The sequence below is a fragment of the Natrix helvetica genome (assembly GCF_964273705.1).
Source record: "Natrix helvetica genome assembly, chromosome: 1".
Classification (NCBI taxonomy): Eukaryota; Metazoa; Chordata; class Lepidosauria; order Squamata; family Natricidae; genus Natrix; species Natrix helvetica.
Window position 1 is genome coordinate 310,288,628 of NC_138548.1, and position 19,329 is coordinate 310,307,956.

General features: G+C 43.7%; 1 protein-coding gene across 2 annotated transcripts in view; it reads right to left on the reverse strand.

Moving 5' to 3' along the window:
* The window catches only part of IL17RD (interleukin 17 receptor D), a 78,347-nt gene extending 59,445 nt beyond the window's left edge, over positions 1-18,902 (reverse strand). For both annotated transcript variants that reach the window (XM_081938340.1, XM_081938339.1), the window contains exon 1: positions 18,717-18,902. In XM_081938340.1, coding sequence (XP_081794466.1) covers positions 18,717-18,857 — 141 coding nt within the window. In that variant the 5' untranslated portion in view covers positions 18,858-18,902. The remainder of the gene's footprint in view (positions 1-18,716) is intronic.
* Between the last annotated feature and the right edge of the window lie 427 nt (positions 18,903-19,329).

The window sequence follows — 19,329 nt, forward strand, 5'->3', positions numbered from 1 at the left end:
TCTAGAGGAGATCTGCATGGAGGAATGGGCCAACATACCAGCAACAGTGTGTGCCAACCTTGTGAAGACTTACAGGAAATGTTTGACCTCTGTCATTGCCAACAAAGGATATATAACAAAGTATTGAGATGAACTTTTGATATTGACCAAATACTTATTTTCCACCATAATTTGCAAATAAATTATTTTCAAATCAGCCAATGTGATTATTTGGGTTTTTTTTACATTTTGTCTCTCATAGTTGAGGTCTACCTATGATGCCAATTACAGGCCTCTCTCATCTTTTTAAGTGGGAGAACTTGCACAATTGGTGGCTGACTAAATACTTTTTTGCCCCACTGTAATAGCCACTAAAAATACCACCTTAAGAATTAGGAGTTTCAGGCTAACAGTCCTCAATGGTTCAAAGGGTTCAGCGATGAGAACCCACAACACCGTAGGGAGATTCCACGTGGGGAACCTATGGACCACTGGAGGATGCAAGTTGGAGACCCCCCCGAAGAAACCTCTTAACAATGGGCAATTGGGTGAGGGAAACAGAGCCCTCATCTGGAAGAACTGTAGCCAGGGCAGCAAGCTGCCTACGCACGGTGCCCAGGGAAAGCCCCTTATCCAACCCGTCTTGGACAAAGTCCAGGACCTGTGGAACTGAGGCCCTAGTGGGCACCACCTGGGCAGTCTGACACCAGGTCACAAAGGAAGCCCAGATGGAGTTCTAGATCTTCATGGTGGATTATCTATGAGAGGCCTCTATGGTCCTAATCACTCGTAGCGACAAGTGAGCCTCCCTCAGGTACTCCTGCTCAATCTCCACATGGCTAGTTGCAGCCAGTGTGGCTCTGGGTGTACTAGCCTCCCCTGGTGCAACTCTATCTCCCCCTCTGGAATCTGCCATGGAGGCTGGACCGGCAGAGTCATGAGATCCGCAAACCAGGCCCTCTGCGGCCATTGTGGTGCCACCAGGATCAGCTCTGCCTGCTCCTTGACTAGCTTCTGAATGACCCCGGGAATGAGGGGGAGGGGAGGAAAAGTGTACAACAGCCCATCTGGCCACCTCGTGTGAAGTGCGTTGACCCCCTCCATTCCCCGAGTCGGGAACTGAGAAAAGAACCAGGGAAGCTGTGCGTTGGCCAGAGTGGCGAAGAGGTCCACTACCGGTTGTCTGAACCTCTGGCAGATGCTTTGAAACAGCTCCAGGGAGAGGCTCCACTCTCCGTTGTCCACCATCTCTCAACTCAACCAGTCGTCCTGATGGTTGTCGACCCCCGTTATATGTTCTGCCCGGATAGACCGCAGGTGTCTCTCCGCCCAGTTGCCCAGCAACATTGCCTCAGCATGCAGTGCCTTGGAATGTGTGCTGCCCTGCCGATTGATGTGGGCCTTGGCCATCACATTGTCGGTGAGAACCAGGATGTGACGACCCTCGACGGCGAACCGAAAGTGTCGAAGCACCAGATGGATTGCCCAGAGCTCTAACCAGTTGATATTGTGTCGGAGCTCCTACCATGACCACTGACTCTGCACCAACTGAGACCCCAGGGTCGCCCCCCAGCCGAACAGACTGGCGTCCGTGGTTAGGACGAGGCACTCCTGGTCCCTGAAGTTGCACCCCTGGAGCAAGGCTGAGGACAGCCACCATGACAGAGATCAGTACCTGAGGGATGACCTCGACCTTGGCTGGCGAGCTGCTGGTGTTGGCCCTCTGGAATGGCAGGAGTCACCACTACAAAGTCCTGGCATGCAACCATGCCCACGGCACTACCTCGATGCAGGGTATGAGCTGGAGAGAAGGGCTGCGGACCTGCTTAACCATTTTAACCAACCTGGACCTGCGGTCCGGAGAGAGGAAAACCTTTCTTGAACAGGAATCTATAACCACCCCCAAATGGAGGATCCTAGTGGACGGGGAGAGAGAACCCTTTTCAAAGTTAACAGAAAAACCTAACCTTTGTAGAGTGTCTATACCTGCAGAAAGTCCACCCTCGTCTGACTCAGGGATGCCCCCTGGATGAGGATGTCATCCAGGTAGCAATGTAACCTAATGGAAAACACCCTTAGGTACACCCACCACACCTTGGTGAAAGACCTGGGTGCAGAAGACAACCAAAATGGTAGGGCCCTATATTGGTAATGGTGCCCCAAGTAGGAGAACTGGAGGAAGCACCTATGATCAGGGAGTATGGGAATATGGAGATAAGCCTCCGTAAGATCTATAGACGCCATGTAATCTCCCCCCGAACACCTGCCAAAATGGACTTAAGGGAGACCCTCCTGAATTTGCGGTAAACCAAATATTGGTTCAACAGTTTCAAGTCGAGAATAGCTCTCCAGTCCCCCAAAGACTTGGGCACCAGAAACAGGTTCGAATAGAACCCCTGACCACCTGGTCCGTCGGGACCAGTTCCACTGCAGCAATGTCAAGCAGATGTTTAATAGTCTGATGCATCAACCTGCGTTTCTCTATGCGTTAGCCTGGGGGAAATGAACGGAAGAAATTTGGGGGAATGGAAAGGAATTCTAAATGAAGCCCATGAGTGACCATGCTGAGCACCCAGGCATCTGAGGAAATTTCTGCCTAGGCCTTGGAGAAGGGAGCCAGGCAACCGCCAATGGGTGGGGTCAGGCCTGACCTATTTGCCACGGTGGTAGGGGCGATTACCTCTCCCTCAAAAGGGATGCTTACTCTGTTGTTGGAAGTGAGACCTGTCCCTATTGTAACTGCACTTGGGCTGCCTCTCTGGCCTGGGGGAAGAGTACCTGCTCTGCTGAGCTTCCTGTTCCTGAGGTCAGTACGAGGGCTTGCGGTAGAACGGAGTAGACTTTTGCTCTGCCTTCTTCGCCGAGGTGGGCAGGACATTTTTTTATCCTTGTCCTCCATGAGGAGCGGGTCAAGAGCGGCCCTGAAGAGGGAGCCCCCCCGCGACGTCAGCCAATGTCAACTGCCACTTTGACTTGTTGTCCACTTGCCACCCCCAGAGCTAAAGGAGGCGATGAGAGGTAACAGACCCATGGCCCTGGAAGCGAACTTCATGGCATTCAACGTAGCATCACCCAAGAACTGCGCCACCGCCACTAGCTTGTTTAGGTACTGGTCTGGGGGAATCATTCCTGGATCTTCTCCATCCACAAGATAGCCATGCAATTGAAGAACAAAGCCAATGCTGCTGCCTTCATGGCCCAGGCCGCAGACTGGAACGTCTTCCTCAGCGTCATCTCTGCCTTCCTGTCATCCACTTTAAGGTTGTCATCCACATCCTTGGCCACCGAGAAGCAGGAGATGCCAAAGCGACCACAGGTGGGTCCACAGTGGGTAGCTGTAAGGCCTGGGAAAAATCTGGCTCAATATTATAAAAACGTCTATCATTACTGCCAGGGTTCGGGAAAGCAGCAGGCTTCTCCCATTGCTTCTTCACCACCTCCAGGCAGAGGTGAGGAGCAGGGATCTCCTCCTTAACAGCCTTGGGCTCAGAGAAAACCGGGCCCTGAAGTCCGATACCCGGGACCTGGTGGCCTGCTGCTGCAGGCCAGCTGCAATGCCATAGAAGATAGCCCTTTCAATAAGACTCTGCAACCCCCTGGGAAGATTATCCACATCCAGGAAATCCCAGCAGGAATTCCCAGGATCCTGAGCTGCCCCAGCCTGGGGGACCAGAATAGGCCTAGGCAAGGCCTGATCCCTTATGGGATCCTCATGAATACAGGAATCCTCCAGATCCATTTCCTGGTCCTCTAGGAAAAGGGGTGGTGATGGGGAAACCTCCCCAAAAAACCTTACTAGGGAATCCGGAGAGCCTGGGGGCGGGGACAGGCAGAGACTCACCCCCGAATGGAGATCTAGAGCGAGGGGGAGAAGTGCTGAGCCTACCCTGCTGGGCCCTCAACTTCTCGGCTGTAGAAAAGGTCTTAGAGATGGCTTTGTGCCTCCTAAGCTCATCCCTCTGGGTGGCACATGAGGGATGAAAGGCAGCAGCAGCCTTTTAAGCCCTGGCAGAGGCAGTAGGGCGCAATCTGGAAGATGGGCCCTCCCCAGGGAAACATGGGGGTGAAGGGGACCTTCCTGCCTCCTCCGCCATCCTTGCCACGTGTAGTACTCACAGCCCTCACAGCCCTCCTTGCAAGCCTCCTCCATGCTCCTCTCTTCGGCTGCAGCAGAGAAAAAGAGAAAAAGAGGAAAAAACCTCTGTTTCCTAAGCTTCTAGGCAGCCTCCACTCCAATGCCGAGAATGGTGTGTTTTGGAGGCTGCCGCTGAGGCTTGCCGAGGCTAAGCGCCTATGTGCTCCTTCGCCGCTCCGCGGCTCACTCACAGCTTTAAAAAGACTCTTTGTGTGACTTCCGGTTCCGGCGGCTACGGCGACAGGCAGATCGCTGCCTGCTCCAGCTCTCCCGGTGGGCTTCCCCCGCTTCTGGGGGGGCACAAGACGCCTTGGAGGGGCGTCTTGCCGAAGGAACGGCTCGCGGAGGGTCCTGGCGTCGGCGGCGGCTGGCGGGGGCTCCTCCGCTTCGTTCTAGGCATCGGGGAGCAGTTTTGGAGGACGTGCGTGCGCACGCGTCTCGCCCCATGCCGATCGGAGAACACACTTCCGAACGAAGCAGCGGCAGTATGGTGAGAGGCTTCCTTTCTGCATTCCTTCGCTTTTGAATTGATGAACTTTTCAGCACTTTTAAAAAGTTAAACTTTCGGATCCCTGCTGGAGGTGCGGCTAGAGGGAGGGGGATTTCCCCCCCTCCCTCGGACAAGCGGCTTGAAAAGACTTTCCTTCCATCCCCAGAGAGGAGGAGGGGGGAGAGCCAACTAATGATGCCTCACCCCTATAAAAGTGATTTTCATTCGACCTAGCTCCAGAACTAATGGATGAACTGAGAACTTTTTGAACTTTTAAAAATTTTACTATGCCTCTGAGCCCAAAGCTGGCAGGGCAAGATGGCACACTTCCGTTGTCTTCATGAACTGTGAAACCTGACTCCACCTTTAAAATTCAGGCTTCCGGTCTTTGTCTCCGAGTCACCCAGAGGAATTTCTTGTGGATTGCTACTTTCTGAACTCTTTGGAGAAAAAAAACTTTCATCTACTGCTAGAGTGACTAAAGAAATCCCCATCTGTTTGGATCCTCTGCCTTCTGAATTCGCCTGCCTGCTCTACCTCTCCAGCTGCCCAGTCTCTACTTTGACTGATCTCCTTGCTTCATAAACCATGTCTCCAAAAAGACCACCTCCTGGAAAGCCTGGCTTTGCTACTTCTGCTCCAACGTCTGCAACGTCTAGTCCAGCTACACAGTCAAAGATATCAGAATTGATGCAACCCAAGACTACAGAGATAGACTTCCAACAAATGCTTCAACAAATTTTACAAGGCCAGGAGGAAATTAAGAAACAGTTAAGGGAAATGAAAGATGAAATTAAACAGAATCAAGCCCAAATCTTTAAGAACTCACAGAGACTGGACCTTGTGGAGGGTGGGGTGGCGGAGGCGAGGGGGGGGGTAGAGGCCTTACAGAAGGGGAACAAAGAACTTGATATCCAACAAATGAAAGCAGAGTTTGAAAGAATGTCCTTTTATCTTAGATTTCAAAATGTAATAGAAGCAGATGGGGAAAATATAAGGGACATTATGACTAACATTCTAGCTGAATACATACACAAAGATAAACAGCAGATGGAATGGGAGATAGATCTAGCTTATAGAGTGAATTCAGCATATGCCAGAACACATAATGTACCCAGGGAGGTTCATATTAAATTTCTTAGGAAAACCACAAGAGATGAAATTCTGGGTGTACAAAGGGGGCAAACACTGACATACCACGATAGGGAGATAACCATTCTAAAGCAGATTCCCAAAAAAATTAGGGAAAAAAGGAAAAGTTATTCGCAATTGGCGAATAAATTATACCAGAAGGGGGTGTGGTTTAGATGGTTGATGCCTGAAGGTATGCTGATATTCTGGGAGGAGACAAGAATCAGAATCAACACACCCATAGAGGCACAGGCCTTTATGGAAAAAAACAAAGCGAACCTAGAAAAAACAGATGACACTACAACGGTTATACAGGACACGGGAGGGGCCGGAGCTCTGCCAGCGGGGGGTGAAGGGGCAACACCAAGAAAGCTCAGATCACAAAAATAAATAAGAAAACCACAATGTTATAAACAGACCGAAAGTATTAATGAATTTACAACTAGACTATATATTATAATTATATAAACTGATTGAAAAGTATTTTTTCTAGAATTAATATGCTGATTTTTTTTATGACTATGTAATAAGGTTTGATATTTTGATGTAACCTAGGAGTCTGGAGGGAGGGGGCGTCTGCCATACTTGCAACTGCCAAAATTTGTAACTATTCCACTTACCCTTTTCCGCATAAATGTTTTTAAAAAAACCAATAAAACTTCTTGAAAAAAAAAAAAAAAAAAAAAAAAGACTCTTTGTACTCTTGCAAGCGCTGCCGGTGCCTCCGCGGCTCGATTGCAGCCACCAAAGTCTTCAGCCAGCTAATCGTGCCAACGGGAGGCCGTAGGGCTGGAAATCCCAAGCTGCAAGCCTCCCAATCACCCAGGAGTCAGGCAGAGTCGCCATGTGGTCGGCGCAGCCCAAAATGGCTGCTGCAAGGGTGACCGAGGCATCCCTAGCCTCCAGCAAAGAGAGTAATCTACCTGGTGGCCAGTAAAAGGAACCACCACAGATCACTTACTGGCAAGATAAAGAGCTGCTTTTCCAGGAGGCTGTAGAAAAGTTTTTTGCGTCTCGTATCTGGCCAGACTGAGATGAAACTGGAAGTCAAGGGTGGAGCACAGAGGCGTGGCTTCAGCTTCATCCCAGTCTCGTGGCCAATTGGGCGTGTTAATATCACTACTGGAGCCTCCTGTCCCTCACTCCGGAAATAATTCAGATTTAATATGACTGTTGCAATACAGATATAAACATCAATCCAAGACTAAGTGAAACACAATACTCATGTGAGATAATATTGTCATGAATTTCATTATCTAAACCATCAGAATGCTAGATTATAATGTGATGTCTTTCATTGGGCTGTTTGTGATTGTGCACTTGTATTCATATGGATCTGAAAGGGATCAAGTGATACTTCTGCTTCAAAGCAGCCACAGCCTTCTCCTTGTACTTCTTTCTTCATGTTCCAAAGATAAAACATGTTAAAGCTTGAGATGGGGCAGGAGTAAGCAGGAGAATGCTCCCCATAACACCAATGTGAGCCCCAAGTGAGCAGCAAGGACAACATTTATTTCTACCAGCAATAATCAGGGAAACGGGAAGGATAGCAGCAGCAAATCTAAGTATTTTCTATGCATATCTAAAGTCTCCCAAGGCTCTTCAGTGACATTCCAAAAAGTCAATTTAATGTTTCAAACAGTGCATGGATGATGTTATCTTGTTTGGGTAATGAAATGTCTGCAAGAAAATGACTGTTTTCAAGTTCAGTGACTTCATTTGAAACTCAATGCCCAGGATTACAGCATGACTCTGATATCTAGGATTTCCTGACCTATTCTTCTTCCAACACCTGATAGCAAAGAAATAAGCCGTGTAACCAATTTATATTTCTTTTTTCTTCCTGAGATAGATGCTAAACTTTCACTGGTGCTCTACAAGACAAAATTAGTATGTAAATGCAAGCAGATAAATAGCTACCACTTTGGAGGAAAGGTAACAATGTTCTGTGTGCCTCGGGATATAGTCATGCTGGCCACATGACCACAGCAATGTCTTCGGACAATGCTGGTTTTCTGACCAAGGTTTCCCAAGAGCATGAAACAAACTACTTGTCCCGGCAAAAAACCCTTTTATTAAATTACAATGAATTCTGCTCATTCACAGCTGGCAAAGTCTTTCAAAGGAGGATTTATGGTCACACACCTTATCTGGCTTGGAGATTCGATATCTGCAGAACTTGGCAAGGAATCTTGGAGAGTCACTAACTAATTAGCAAACTAATTGTCTCCTGCAAACTCCACTCCCCTTTCACTCTTCCTTTATCTCCTCTGGGAGGGGCCATTCATCATCTGGCCTTACTCCCAAGTCGACCCCTGCTCTTCAGTTGTTCCCTTCATCTGGCAACTCTGTGCATCCGCACACTGGGAACAGGCTTCAGCTGTTTGTCTGCCTCACTGCTGTCCAACTCTGACAACAGCTGGTAACTTGCATACGGCTCTGGCCCTCTCTCTGCCTCCGACACAGAGTCCTCATCAGAGCCTTCCCCAGATTCCATGACTAGCCCATGTTCCTCCCCAACCTCCTCACTGTCCGAATCTGCTGCCAGTTCCACTGGCCACTGGCGGGCCACAATAGCTGGCTCACTTGGCTAAGAAAGCAAAATAAGCACCTCCTCCTAGAGTTGGACACAACTGGCAGGGGAAACCTTTACCTTTAATACTATAATCATATTGCATCATGTATTATAAGAACCAATAACTCTTCACATAGCAAGTGACTTCCATACCCCAATGTTATTTGAAAGAACCAGAACTTCTACAACTTTTAACAGAACTTATGTCTGATGAGAGACATTGCACAGAAGAGGAGTTTCTCACAAATGCCCTCCTATCACATCTTATGACAAAGAGGGACTCTCAGAAAACAAGGTGCACTTGAATAGGCAGATTCTATTTGGAGCAAGCCAGGAATCAAGCCATACCAGCACCTTGAATTTTTCCTGGCAATAAGTCAGCTACCAATGCAGCTCCTACAATATTCATGTTACAGTATATCTCAAACTCAGATTGTCTACTTTGTACTCATTTCTGGGTGGTTCCCAGGACCAGTATTACGTAAAGTGCATTATAGTAGATGAGTAGGGCCAATGTGTTGTGTTCTAGACATGGGTTCAACTGGTGTACCTGTTGAAGCTGGGCAAAAGTCTTCTTGACCAGTTTCCAACAACAACTAGGAATTCAGGTGCACCCCCAGGTTGTACAAGAATTCTTTCTATAAGGGCACAATCCCAACTGGAGCTAACATCAGTATAGTTCAGTGAAAGAAATTTATAGACCTAGATTTAATTTCAAGTGGCTTTAAAGGTAAGTCTCAGCACTTCTCTACAAGATAGCAAATAAGGCTTCTGGTTTTTCCCTGCGGCTAGGGCCTGGTGAGTGGGTCAGTAGGAGTCTCATCTACTTTTAGCTCTCTCTATTTACTTGGTTTGGCTCCACCTAAAAAGGGTGGTTTTACATCAACAATTTCATACACATCCTTCATTGTGTATGTGAGCAAACATCCTCCCCTACAAGCATTGATAATGTACATAATTTGGTACTAAAATATCTTCAAGAAAGCAACCAAGCCCACACCCTTCATTATTGGATGGCATTCATAACACATCGCTTGTTTCTTCCCCAAATAACCATTTTCTTGATAGCCAAATTTGGTCCTTGAGTGCCATGCCAGTGGCTATACTTCTAAAAGAAACAGGTGGAGGCAAACCAAGAAAACTAATTTAAGGTAGTATTTCATTTAAATTAAACAAAGTAAAGGTAGTTAATTTCCAATAGTTTACCTCCACAAGATATCTTTTCTTCTTATTTTAGAACTGCTTTAAAAAGCTTGATTGCATCTTGACCTTACATAAGCAGAATCCATGTTGGTGCTACGGTATTAAGGTTATCTCAACCCTCTAAGAAATAAAAGTTTTTTTACAGCTCCTCAACTATCTGTAGCTAGGTAAATCCTTTAGGATTAAAGTATTAAAAATCAGGGATATAACAGTAAGATCCAACAGTCCCAGAAGGAGAGTACAATTAATTAGAACTCACAGCTTGAGGGGAGAGCTTTTTTATCAGGGTTACCTTAACCACTTTTGATGCTGAGGAAACACCGTAACTTTTTTTTTCTTCACACAAAAGCAGCCAACAGCAGAGCACAACCAGATGTTACCTTTTCTTAAGTTTCTGTAAACCTCCATGACCTCCTCTAAATTAGAAAAGGCAATAGAATTTTTTAAAGCCACAGGAGCTATCATTAGTGAAGCATTGTAAGGATTTCCATTAATTCATAGCCAGCCAACCAGGAATTTTCCCACAGCTATATACCAAAAAAAAAAAAAGGGGGGGGGGGGCAGAAAAGTCACTAAGTGCTTGGCTGGATCTGAATACGTTCAGAAGTAAGATCAAAAATATCTAGTTAGAAATGAAAACCCAAAGCAGCCTGCTAAGATAATATGCTCTACCAAGTTTTGATTCATCACAGAAGCCATTCATAGCAAATGATTGAAAATACTTTCACAATAGCTGGAAAAGACATTAAAATGCGTCTTTCAAAAGCGAATGTTCCAGCAATGCTGGACTACACTTTTAATAACAAAAACAATGCATTGATTCCTAAATACCATTTTTGAGACTTCCTTGCTGCATTACAGAGCTTGTTCCACCGTTTAATCATAATATCTATTTTATATAAGCCAAACCTGCAATTCACAATTATGTTGTAATTTTTTACAAAAATTAATCGAAGTGTGAAAACACAAGACAGAATTGAAATGCAGAGTACAATTAATTTTGGGGGGAAATGTGAAACATTCAAAAACATAGCTTTCACCAGTTACATAAATGTATACTATTATAAAAGTCTTCTCATAACAAGCAATGAAACTACAAAGAATGTCTCAAGATTACAATGTTGAAAAAGGAAACTTTACAGGAAATGTCTATTTTACATATCACTGGGGGGGAGGGGGGGAAACCAGATAAATCATTTAGGATTTTGAGCAGGCCACTGTATCTCCCTTCCATTGTTTCTACTCTTAAGTAGTAAAAAAAAAATTCAATCTATGAAGACTAATAACAAGAGTTGGTCTGGTCTAGTAGTCACTAGGAGTCTAGTGGTTAAGGCACCAAGCTAGAAACCAGTGGACTGTGAGTTCTAATCCTATCTCAGGCATAAAAACTGGATGACTATGAGCCAGTCACTGTCTGTCACAAGATTGTTATTGTGAGGAAAATAGGAGAAAGAAAGAGTATTAGATATGTTTGCCCCCTTGACTTATTTATAAAATAATAAAGGTGGGATAAAAATAAAATAAAACAAGGTTACTTGAATTCAGGCAGGCAAATGATACAATAATAATACAATACAATAGTAGAGTTAGAAGGGACCTTGGAGGTCTTCTAGTCCAACCCCCTGCCTAGGCAGGAAACCCTATACCGTTTCAGACAGATGGCTATCCAACATTGTTTCATACAATATGTTTCACTGATCTATGATAATGGAGTGCTGAATGGAGGCTTGCTGTGTAAACTGCTCCATGTTTGAAATGTATCCTGGGTAAAAATTTCTCAAAGATTTGTTCCACAGTTTATCTCAAGAGAGAGGAAGCCAAAAGAGATTTTGCCAGCTACTGTCATTATTCATTTATTGTTATCAATGATGTATATCAAGTATGGTTTCTGGTTTGGTCCTCTATGTGAACCTGGTCATTGCTGATACACAGTACTCAATGGTTAAGCAACCAATTGCTTCTTGATATAGAAATACAGGCAGTCCACAACTTATGACCACTGTAGGAAGTTATCACCCAGCCCTCTCCCATAAAAATGAAATATCCTAGGAAATATTGAAAAGGCAGAATATTATATTTTCCTGGATGTAAATTTTTTTAAACACAAAGTAAATTCCTGCAACTTCCTGCCCATCCCCACTTTGTCAATGGGCCATTAAGAAGGCCAAGCTAGTCCACTTTACATAATAAAGAGTTCTCCCCTTCAGCTCCAGGGGGTTGGGAATGAAGGCATGATAATATAAGCCCAACTGACCACATGGCATCTGAGAAATCTGAGAATTCAACCAAACCTGGACTCAGCCTGGAGGGTTGCCCCTGCATGGGCCCATGTGAGTCTGACAACCAATCAGAATACATTTCTTACACAGGAACAGGAAACAGATAGGTGGGGCCGAACAGCTTATAAAAAGCCCTGCAAGCTCTTCTCTTCCCTTTCCTTCTCTTCTCTTCTCCACCAACATTGAAGCATGTGATCACCTTTTCTGTTCAGGACTCAAGCCATGCGGTCCTGTCCACCATTAAAACCATCTTTCCAAGCAGCCTCCATGTCTCCAGTGTCTTTTTCCCCACTTGGAGCCAAACCCAGAAGGACATTTCTTCCAACACCACAATTGAGCCCAAAATGTATGTTGATAAGAGAGAGGTTTGTTAAGTGAGTTTTGCCCCATTTTACAACTTTTCTTGCCACCTTTGTTAACTGAATCACTGTAGTTCTTCAATTAGCAACATGGTTGTTATGTGAATCTTGTCAGAGTTTGTTGCAAAAAATCAAATCCAGAAAGCACACACAGATAACTGATTCAGGAGGCTTCATTAACTTTTTTTATATACATAATAACACATGAATAAATGTACAATACCAACAAATAGTTCTTCAGTTCCAGATCAGAGCAGCAGACCAATTTAGTTCTCAGCACAGACTAGTTTCAGTTTCAATTCTCAGCACAGCACTCAGAGCTTCTGGGGTAAACCACGCCCAGGCTCCAATCTGTTTCAGCTCCCATTGGCTGATCTGTTGTTATGCCTATTCATTGGCTGACCTTGTTACCATGTCTCTGCCAGTCATGAATATTCTGACAAATCTGATTGACTTTCTTTGTCAGAAGGTCACAAAAGGGAATCACATGGCCCTGGGAATCTGCAGCCATCATAAATGTGAGCCCGCTGTCGAACAACCAAATGTAAAATCACGTGACCATGGGGATGCTCCAATGGTCATAAGTGTGAAAAATGGGCACAAGTCACTTTTTTTCAGTGCCATTATAACTTTGAAAGGTGACTAAATGAACTTTTGTAAGTCAGGGACTACTTATAATCAGAGCAAAAGAAAATTAAAGGAAAAGGGGAAAATTTAATGGAAAAGGTGAAATATTTAGGAGAAAAAGATCCTTTTTGTTAAGTCTACACCAGTAGTTTTTCAAACTTGAATACTTTAAGATGTGTGGACTTCAAGTCATGCTGGCTAGGGTGTTCTGGGAGTTGAAGTCCAGGCATCTTAAAGTAGTCGTCTGGGAAGAAAAACTGAATAATACATTTGGCTAAGCGAGAGCATTAAAAAAAAAAAAAGTTCAGAGCTGTGCCCAGGAAGTCAGTCACCCACAGATGCTGTTACCATTTTTTGAATAGCCTGTTTGTGATTCTAGAGGAAATAAATAGCCACCAGGGATAATTACCCTAAATAGTCTGTCCATTAATTTGCCAACATTTTAAAAACTGCTTTAAAAGATGCATATACCAGTTTCATCCTGTGGTATAAAGTACTTCCTTTTGGTGGTTGCTATTCTCCCTATTTAGTTGTAATGGGCTCAAACACTGCTCGAGAGGGTGAAAAAAAGCCTGTCCTTACTGTGTGTGTGTGTGTGTGTGTGTGTGTGTGTGTGTGTGTGTGTAAAATAAACACATAAGCAGATACATAGACATATAAAAACATACAGTATACTCTCCTCCTAACTACTTTTCCCCCCTAACATATCATGATGGGTGACTCCCAACTCATGTGCTGCTCTATTTGGGGGCTTCTAGATACAAGATGATACATTTGGATGGCAATGAGTTGAAGAAAACTACTGTTGTAGTATGTATGCTGAAGATGTTAGTTGTATGGGAGAAATACTGTAGATCAATTGCTGAAATTATTGCAACCTCTTATTTTCTTTTTTAAAAAAAGTTTCTTGGAAGATTTTTGTTTTAGATAGATGCAAAGAGACCAAAACATCTTCCAATTAGGGACAAGAAAGTTGAATGAAGGTTAATCATTTCATCTAATTATCAGGATATTGAAGTCCTAGAGCAGCATTGGAAAACAGATCTAGGCTTAGACTATTATATACATACAACACTTACGTCTATGCTGTTCTTGATCAGACCACTGTAAAAATGCTTAATGATTTGAAAAAAGAATCATCTAAGAAGCAACTTCCTTTCAGATTTGGAGGACAGCAAAAGGGACCACTCTTTGACCAAAAATAAATACTACAATGTCAACTCATAGGATAAATCTTTATCTCACAATATCAGCTAAAATGAGTTCATAAACATATAGCAACAGTGTCCATAACAGGCTGAAATAACATCAAACAATTATTCATGCACATAGTCATAATACAAATGTTGCATCTTCAGCATTTATATCAGAACACCATTACAAAGATATCATCCCTGGATCTCCCCGGCACCCACATTAACCTTATTAAAGTAAATTTTACTCAAAAGCTGGGGGGGGGGGTTCCCCCTAACTTGGGTCTTTCTAATCCTAACTTTGAAACCCTGAAGTTACAGAGATTCTACTAAATTCTTTTAAAATGTGAACATGACATCACAGGACTAGTCCAATTTTTTTCATCCCTAGATCTATTGCAGAGGTAATATTCAGCAGGTTCTGACCAGTTCTGGAGAACCAGTAGCAGAAATTTTGAGTAGATCTGAGAACTGATAAATCCCACCTCTGACTGGCCCTGCTCCCATCTGCCTCCCAAGTCCTAGCTGATCGGGAAGAAATAGGAATTTTGCAGTAACCTTCCCCTGGAGTGAGGTGGCAATGGAGATTTTACAGTATCCTTCCCCTGCTACACCCACCAAGTCATGCCACACCCACCAAACCACACCCTCAGAACTGGCAGTAAAAAAAATTGAATTCCACCAGTGGTCTATTACAACTTCCACATTACTCAGCCAGCTTGCTGTTGGCCTTAAGGAACCAATACAAAGAAATGGTGCTAGGTTAGGGAAGGATATTATTGAGACCATCCTCCCCTCCAAAAGAATTAAGAACCATGGGACTTATTGCTAGGCTAACACTTTCATTCTTTCCCTCCTATCGCATGGCAAACTGGCACACTGTACCTCTGATATAACAAGTCTTCGATAAACTTATTTGCCTGACTACAAATGTCTAGCTTTGTCCCAGAAGATTAACCAATTGAGCAAAGATGGCTCTAGCAATGTTAACAAGAAAAAGGAACCACAGGAGTCTTCTTCAGGCATTTATTTATGCCCCTTCATAGATCAGAAGGATTACACTGGTGAGTCTTCCTGCACCACCCACTCTGCCACATCCTTGTCTCCACCACTCTCTTTTCACTCACAATTTTTGGTCCAGTTTTGAACCTTAATCTTCCAGGGTCCTCTAAAAATTATCCACAAGTACAAACAACTTCCTGCTGCAGCTGTACCTCTACAGCAATGAACCCCACAATCGCAATACACTACTACAAGACTGAGGGTATAGAACCATTCAAAATGTAAAAGAAGCATAACTCATGGGAAGGGGGATCGAAAACGTTCAAGTAGGTTTTATGAGCATAGGAAAAATCATTTCCTTGGGAATATTGATGCTTTCCTATTTCACAAAATTAGAGGCAAAGCAGAAAACTGTATAATTTAACAATTAAAAAGATCATTTTGCTGCTATTTTGACAGGCAGTTGTGGGACTTCATTTAATTTATCAATTCATATGTTTCTTGTTTAGTCTTGATTTAAAATATAGTATTTGTCATTATAAACTATATTTTATTGTTCAGCAAATTTGGAAATTATGATTTATTTAATAATGATTTAGTATGAACTGGGAATCCAGTCAGTCTCCCTTCCCAGTAGAAAGCTGGTGCTATTCCAGCTAATCACAAGGTGTTTTCTAATTTACAAGTATTCCTTGATCATAGGTATTTTCTAATTTACAGAGAAATATCATAGGTGATGTATTTCAAAGTACAACATAATTTTTCCATGTGACAGCAAAAAATCTGCTTCCATGCATGCAGTGTTGTATTCATTGCAATATTAATGAATAATACTATTAGCAATGTGAAAGAAATTCTCAATATTTCACACAAAACCATTTTATAAATCAAACAACTAGATATGTTTTGGAACAAGTTTGATTCTCACCTAACATTTCTAAATGGGATATATCAGATTTATCAGGTTTTGTTCAGAATAATATATTTTACTACCCTACCTAAAGTATTATCTTGGTAAAATGCCAGTTTAGGGGTTAGGGTTAGCTTGTATGTCAAAGGAAAAAGTAAAATAATTTTCCATTTCAAGTGAGGAATAACTGTTTTAGTCTTACTGTTCATTAGAGGAGCTTTGTTCTTTTGTCATTTATTTATATCCTTAATATAATACTGAAAGGATGGGGCCACTGGCAAATCTCATCTTTTAAAAATAATTAAATGGGCAAGCTCACTTCAAAAATCTGGACAATTATTTTAGACTGATGGAGAACACACATGTCTTTTATTAAAGAAACTTTTAAAACAAGGCTCTCAAAGTTTACTTGATCAATTTGCATTACACAATCTATAGCATTACCTTGAGCAAGTTTATTCATAAGTAGTATGCAGAGGTCTAGGCTACAGCCTCCCTCTATGGATAGTATATGCACACTTAGTAGAGCATGAAGTCATCCAGACCTACTTTAATTCAACACACATTTCTTGCTCTCTCTCTCTACCTTTCCAGTTAAGATGTATCAGTAAGTTACCCAAATACTTTGATCCAAAGTCAATAGGATGCTTTCATGTTTCCACCTTGTTTTTAACAGAAAAAAAGGTAACCCCCTCTTTTATCACATAAGGAATTTGAGGATTATAAATAAGATATACTAAGAGTTGCTGTCTTAATGGGATACAATTACTTCAGTCCTTGTGCTTTTTCAATCAGCCAGTGTCCCTGCAGTGTTTAGAGTGGTAAAGGGGAAGTGGCCTGTGGTTAAACAGAGGAAATACCGAGGAATTTTAATACAGCAAATAGTCGTTTTACTTCCTACAGGACAACACTTCAAAGGCAGCCTTGCCCCAGAGCAGACAATGTGTTACAGGGGCCATCAGTCATTCAACAGTATGGCAAGTCTATTCAAAATGTACAAACAGACCAAGACAATTGCTATGCAAACAAAGCAATTGGCTTTATTCCGCAATCAGTGCTTATGAATGTGGCCCAGACTGACATCAGGGTTTTCTTCCCCCTCTCCAAAAAAACATAAAACATTATAGCTTTTTCTTAAACAAATGAAATGAACCAATTTCTAAAGCAAAGAGCTGAGAAAATGTGATGGTAAGTAAAAGCAAACTTTAGGAAGTGCAAATTAAAGTTGTTATGATGGAATGAATTCTGACTATCTTTTTCAGCAAAATTTAAATTTCTGTGGCTTTTTGTCAATAGAGCAATTAATATCATTTTTATTAGAAAATACACCAAATCTTTGGGAAGCATTAGACCTTCTAAGATTCTCATGTACAAATACCAAGACTTTAAAATCTGCAAATCAATTATTAACTCTAGCAAGTTGTCCCTCTAAAATTTCAGTTTTTTTCTTATAGCTATATATTTATTTTCAGGTATGAACATAACTACTCCATGCCAGTAGGTCACTTCCTTTGTTTTTTTTTACAACTTATCTTACAATTTATCTCTCCAATTTATAGAGCTGCCCATCTCTAGGCGGCCTATAACAAGGCTTAACAGTCAATAATTACCTAAAAAGCCATTATCATAATTATTAAAAACATCGAAACCACAAAAGGCTATAAAAAATAAAGCAAGAACAAAGAAACAGCAGAAAGAATGTTAATAATACTGGAGCCACTTCACTCGTTCACCAGTCTCCTAGACCCCACCTCCCCAGCCCCCAGCCCTCTTCATGACCTGATCCCCAGGAAATCTTTGTGGTAGTTTAACATCAAAAAAAAAAAAAAGAAAGAAAGAAAGAAGAAGAAGAAGTAATGAAAGTCACTAGTGCCAATCATCTGGAATCTTTAATAAGGCTGAAAACTGAAAGGAGCAGGTTCAGAGGAAAGCAGTCTTTGTTTTTTGTTTCACACACACATACACCCCCAAGAAAAATCACACTTGGGGAACTCAAGAAGGAAATCGCAGCTTCTGGGAGAGACAAAAGGTGAAGCCCTAAAACTCTTTTTTTTTTGTATCACCTTCACAACACTCCCAGTTTTTCCGGTAAAGATCAGGCCTGTAACCAAAACCAGCCTGCAGTGATTAAAATGACAAAGGCCAAGCGATCGCCTTTTGCCTTTTATTCTCTTCTCCCGGCACAGGTCTAGTTAAGGCGGGAGAAGAATTAGGGAGACAGGCGCATAAAAGAACTGTGGAGCGACTTCACACTTGTTGCTCCTTCACACTTGTTGCTCCGTCCCTCTCCACTGCCCCGTCCTTCCTTCCTCCCCAGCTTCCTTTGATGCGAAAACTGCAGTCAAACTCCGCAACCAACCATCCCAAAAGCTTACAAATGCCAGCTGGCCCTCTTGTTTGCTAGACGGGGAGAGCCAGCAAGGAACAAGCTGAGAGGAAGGAAGGAAGGAAGGAAGGAAGGAAGGAAGGGAGGGAGGGAGGGAGGGAGGGAGGAAGGAAGGAAGATGAAAGAAGGAAGGAAGGAAGGTGGAAAAAAGGAAGGAAGGTGGAAAAAAGGAAGGAGGGAGGAAGGGAGGAAAAAAGGAAGGAAGGAGGGAGGGTGAGCCTTGCTTGCATAGCTGTGCTTGCAGCAAAGTGCCCACCACGCAAAGCGGACACACTCCTGCCATCGCCCGGCTGTCGTCTCGAAGCGCTTTAAACCGAAAGGTATCTGGCACCCGGCAAACTTCCTGCCTTTTCCTGTCTTAGATCGGAATAAACCGAACTCGGACCTAAACATACACCGTGACCAAATCCAACCCAGGGGCAAACCCAAACCGTCCGTCTGCCTTACCATCCAGGCGCAAGCCTCGCCCGCGGATCCTTTCCTGCCGCCGCCGCTGCTGGTCCCTCCAGCGGAGACGGCCAGGCGCGGGCCATCGAGGCAGGCCGTGAGAGAGAAGAAGAAAGAGCAGAACTTGAGCCAAAGTGCCATCGCCTCTGGCTGGTAGCCTCCGAAGTGCAAGTCGGAGCGCCAGAAGTTAACTTCAGGTTGGGGGAAAACGAGGAGGGGGAGGGAGAAAGCAGCGGCACGCATGCGCGACGGAGACTCCACTGAGACCTTCGTTCAGGGAACTCCTGCTTTCCTTTCGCCCACCCACCCGTACCTTGAGGGCGGGGGGGGGGCGGACCACCATTGCCATTTGTCTAGGTGCGGGAGAGGTCGGTTGGTACTCCCCTTCGAGGACGTTATGATTTAATTCAGAACAGCTGAAATGCTGTACAATCGGCGCAGGACGTCTTCAAAGGAAGACCTCGGGCGGGGAGGGGGAGGGATGCTCAACCACCATCTGTCTCAAAAAGTTAAAGGAAGGGAGGTGGGGGGGAGGCGTGCTCTGTCCAAATGTGCAAACGTTTATACCGGTCTGGGGCAAGAAGTAACAAAGTATCAAAAGTTAACCTCCCTT